Source organism: Theobroma umbraticum, unplaced genomic scaffold (assembly GCF_002168275.2).
Source record: "Theobroma umbraticum cultivar Fairchild unplaced genomic scaffold, ASM216827v3 scaffold_81.0, whole genome shotgun sequence".
NCBI classification, from domain to species: domain Eukaryota; kingdom Viridiplantae; phylum Streptophyta; class Magnoliopsida; order Malvales; family Malvaceae; genus Theobroma; species Theobroma umbraticum.
This window is the reverse complement of record NW_018397268.1, coordinates 1,122,002-1,126,615: the sequence shown is the minus strand read 5'-3', so window position 1 is coordinate 1,126,615 and position 4,614 is coordinate 1,122,002. Positions and strand designations below refer to the sequence as shown.

At 37.4% G+C, this 4,614-nt stretch overlaps 1 protein-coding gene and 1 pseudogene across 1 annotated transcript in view; both read left to right on the top strand.

The window, feature by feature from the left end:
* LOC110425459 (UDP-glycosyltransferase 76B1-like) overlaps positions 1 to 131 on the top strand; it is a 1,823-nt pseudogene extending 1,692 nt beyond the window's left edge.
* Positions 132 to 4,058: 3,927 nt separating this feature from the next.
* LOC110425458 (uncharacterized) overlaps positions 4,059 to 4,614 on the top strand; it is a 6,335-nt gene continuing 5,779 nt past the window's right edge. The window contains exon 1 of the mRNA XM_021440395.2: positions 4,059 to 4,174. Within this exon, the coding sequence (XP_021296070.2) occupies positions 4,059 to 4,174 (116 nt within the window). The remainder of the gene's footprint in view (positions 4,175 to 4,614) is intronic.

Here is a 4,614-nt window from a genome sequence, read left to right as displayed (position 1 = left end):
TGGATGCAGAGGGACAGGAAACGAGAGATAGAGTCAAGTTACTAAAGGAAAAGATGAATCTTTGTCTTAAGCTTGGAGGTTCCTCATACAAATCTCTGGACAACCTGGTTACTTACATGTTATCTTTGTAGTGAGTAAATTTGTCTTCGCACTGGCTTCCTCAAGGAACATCAGGCCAAGGCATTTAATTTGATTGCCATTGGTTCTTTTTTCTGGTTAATTTCTTCTCCAAGCTTTATATTTAGCCTATCACTAAGCTCAAGTTACTAGTAGTAGTAGACTTGAATTGTTATACAGGTCTTAACAATCACATTCACATCAGATGTAAGATGTTGGGTATCACAATCCCATCCACTCAAATCCTTGATGTCCTCATCAAGGTCACACATCACATTCACAGATCAAGATCTCACCAGAATAATGTGAAAGCTTACATCATACTGGCGCAAGCTTTGATACCATTTGTGATGATCCAAATCCAACCATTGGCTCAGTAGTTTTTTGGGCCTAAATCACGTAACTCTTAAAACCTTAAGCTCAAATTACTAATAATAATAAACTTGAATTGTTATATAAATTTTAATAATCAATCACATTCACATTATGTAAGATGTTAGATATTATAAAAAGAATGCAAATTAATGCTACACAACTGCGGCTTTAAGCAAGACAAAAGGCAACATGTCAGTAGCAGAATGAGAAAGTAGAGAGAAGTCTTTGGTGAAGAAAAGCCAAAAGCTAAAAGCCATGGATGCTTTTTCTTCTTTTTGTTTTCTTTCATGGAAATTTCTCACAAAGTGCAGGCATGCATGGCTGTATGCAGTGGTCAAGCTGAAAGACAAGAAGAAAAGTACCCATGTATGAGCTGTTCTCGACCTTCAAAATAATATTAGAAAGAGACAATGCATATGGTCTTGGTTTCACCAGTATATTTTTCCATGCAGACGCCATTTTTAACTTTGAAAAGGAAATTAAACTTTTATTCATATACTCAAAAATGGCACTTTTGTTGCCATTGCCAAGCATCTAGGTCTCTTACCCACCTCTATTAAAATGTCAATATACATTAATTTTATGCATAAAAACTTTGACTATTAATTAATCGGTTTTAATCTTTATCCAACAAATCCCAGAACATTATAATTATTAATTTTAAGATGTGAAATTCCTGCTTAGGTGTTATTTTGATATAAAGATACTATTTTTATTTATTTTTTAAAAATAAGTGAGAAATGAAAAAGTAATAAATAAATGAAAGGGGAGAAATTTCGATTAATGGATTAAAACAAAATTTTGGTCCATTTGATTAACTTTTATAACATGTTTGGTTAATTTGGTTAAGACTAGCTCTAGGCTTAACATCGAGACATGGGTCATACACACTGTCAAATGATTCATACAGGGTCGTTAATGTAATACTAGAAATTCTGGACATGTTGAAATGATAAACAACCTGTTAATCTTAATGGTTGGGTTTGATCATCGGTTACCATAGTCAGAATCCCAAAGAAAAAATATTGCATCAGATTCATCAGACCACAAATGACACAACATATCCCATGTTTCTGCATCAGCAATCGGGCAAACTAATGTCTCATATTCGGTTTTGTAGGCCACAATTTCCAAGATTTCCCATTCATGCCTGGTAGTACTCCTCAAGCCTGGCAGTTCTTGTAAGGTACGAGACTAGGAGTAAACCATACGGACCTGGAATGATAACAAGGAGAGTGAGGACCCAATTCCAGACGTTCGATTTTCTTGCTCTCCATGTCAAATACACCAATGTCATGGCCTACTAACGTCTGTTCTTCTCCTCTCACCTGTTGATCCCAATTGTTGTCTGTCAAGTATATACAGTTGCTTCTGCAAATGGGGATTTTGGCAGTGCAAATTGACCAAGAATTGCCCTCTCCAACGAATAATGCCCAATCCCCCAAGTGGTTTAATCTCAGCCAAGTCCCTAGATTGCCATCGATGGCGGGGTGAAGCATGTAGACCAAGAACCTTTTTGTCTCATACCTCTGCTCAAAAGGAGTGCTGAATGAAAATCGGAAAACCACCAAAAGTTTTCCCGATGACTCCAGAAGATATATTTCTTCAACTCTAGAGACATCTTCAGGATGATAGGCAATAAACCTTGGTGTAGATTCAGGGTCATCAGAACTAAAGCGCAGAAAGCCTCCTTTCCCACAAATGGCATGGATTTGGCCCTTGAAAAGAAGAATATCTTTGAAACCATCGGCACTGACAACGGTCGTCCATCCAACAAATCCAGGTTTAGCAAAAGCCAAGCTATGCTTTGGCCCAAATATCACCATAACAAGAAACTCATCCTGGGAGTGGGAGGGGGAGGTCTTGAGTAGAATGCATTTGTGAATGAAACGAAAGGGATCAACAGGCACAAGCACACCTTTTGGTTCCGAAGGGTGTTTAATTGTGGAAGGCTAAGTTGAGCTTGCGAGAGCGGGTGTAAAAGGTGAGCTAGTAGATCACGATCCATGGTCACAATCCAGCCATGAGGAGAACCATGACATCGTTTCCATGAGCCTGGGTAGCTCTAGTTCATAAAGCTTGTTTCCGACCAGCACTATAAAAACTTTTGGTGGACCTGTTCTCTCTTTCAGAAACATGAGCCATGGAAACTGATGGCGTGGTCCGCAGCGCATGTTTAAACAAGCAGAACGCCATGGACGACAGACCCCTGATAATGCGACGAAATCTTCAAAAGATGTTAACCGATTACTGATTTTTGAAATGACATCGTCAGGGAGTTCGGGAAAATTAGCTCTTGATTTAAGCAGCAGTTGAAATAATCTATAGAAGTCCTTGTCGTTTTTCTGTAGCACAAGAACTACTATTTTTTCTCTGAAAGTTAGCAGAAGAACTAGCGTAGCTAATATAATCATTAATGTAAGGATCTCAAATACCTTTAAGCAAAAGAGTGAAACACAAGGAGATTTACAATATTTTCCGCGGGACAAAATGCAGTAGGAGAAAGTAATTGGTTGATCATCTGTAAGTTGAAACGGCAACCGTAACAGTGCGGCCGGAAAGATCACGATCGAAACCAGTAAAGGTAAAAAGTTCTTCCTTTTAATTGTAAAGGGGAAGTTACCAAAACTGGTTCTTATAAAAGGTAGAAGTATCTCCTGCCAAAGACGTAATATAGTTATAACCAAAACGATCTCAATTTCCTTTTTGCAAAAGGGTGAAACACAAGGAGTCAAAGAATTACAAGCTTTCCAGGCGGACAAAAAGTAGCCGGAGGAGGTAGCTGTCTGATCATCTGTAAGTTCAAACAACACGGATAACAGTGCGAGAAAGACCTGAACAATCTGAGCGATCGACACCAGTGAAAATAAGAAGTTCTTCCTTTTAGATGTGGAGGAGAACTTGCCAAATTTGGTTCTTAGAAAGGGTAGAAATTGGTTCCAGAAAACAAACATTTTGGGGACTCTAGTGGGAGAGAGATAGAAAGTCGTCAAAACACAGAGGGTAGAAATCAAGTGTTGAAGTTGGCTTCAGTTACTGTAACTAGATTCAATGTCAATACTGTTTTTTCTTTATGTTCCTTGTGTATAAGTTCTGTGCTAAGCAACATCTTGCTTAATTTCTTCGGATGTCATCAACCCTTTTAATAACATATAATCCAAAATTTAAAATCTAAAGAATATCAATTTCCTGCATAAAAACTTTGACTTCTAATCAGTCATTCCTTGTCTTCATCCAACAAATCCCAAAATATTGTTAAGCTCATTAAGATACAAATTGAGGTAGTAGGTTAGACTTTGTGAATCCTTATTTCTTTCACAGATTCTGCTGATGGCTGTTTTTGTGAGCCACTCAAAGGACAGTAACTTGACTGCTCCCTTTCAGTTGAGTGTTGCCTTTCTTTTGTAAATGAAGGGGTCCATCCTTCTTTGAAATGAATCTAACTTAATTTGAAAAAAAGAAGAAGTCAATTCTAGATAAAAGAATGCAAATTAATGCTACACAGATGTGGCCTTAAGCAAGACTGAAGGCAATAAGTCAGCAGCATAATGAAATAGTAGAGAGAAATGATTGCTAAAATTGAAGCTCAGGCTCATAAATCATTAGTGAAATGGTGTGGTGTAAAAAAGCCAAAAGTTAGAAGCCATGGGCATCTATCTTCTATTGCAATTTCTCACAAAGTGTATGTATGGCTGTGGCTGAAAGACATGCAAAAAACTCACCCAGACTGTGGCTGCTCTTAATCTTTCTCAATAATGTAGTACAACAAGCCCATTATTAGGGAGGTCAATTCTGCACTTAAAAATGGAGAAAGGTACAAAGCAATAGATGGTCAGACTCCTGGCTGTGGGGTTTCCAATTTCAACTCATTGATCTTCGAGAACAACATGTAAATATTTTTGGTGCTGTTCTAGAAGAGTGTTTTGAATCAGAAACACAGTACCCAGCTTTGGAAAATGTCACAATGACTTTTCTGTCAAATCTTATCAATTGACTGCTGTCATTTAGTAATAGTTATCTGCTTCATTAAGTCTCCTAATTTATGTTGGAATGGTTTACCTGTAACTAAATTAAGTCTAACTAAAACACTACTATTGTAAGATATACATATATATATATATA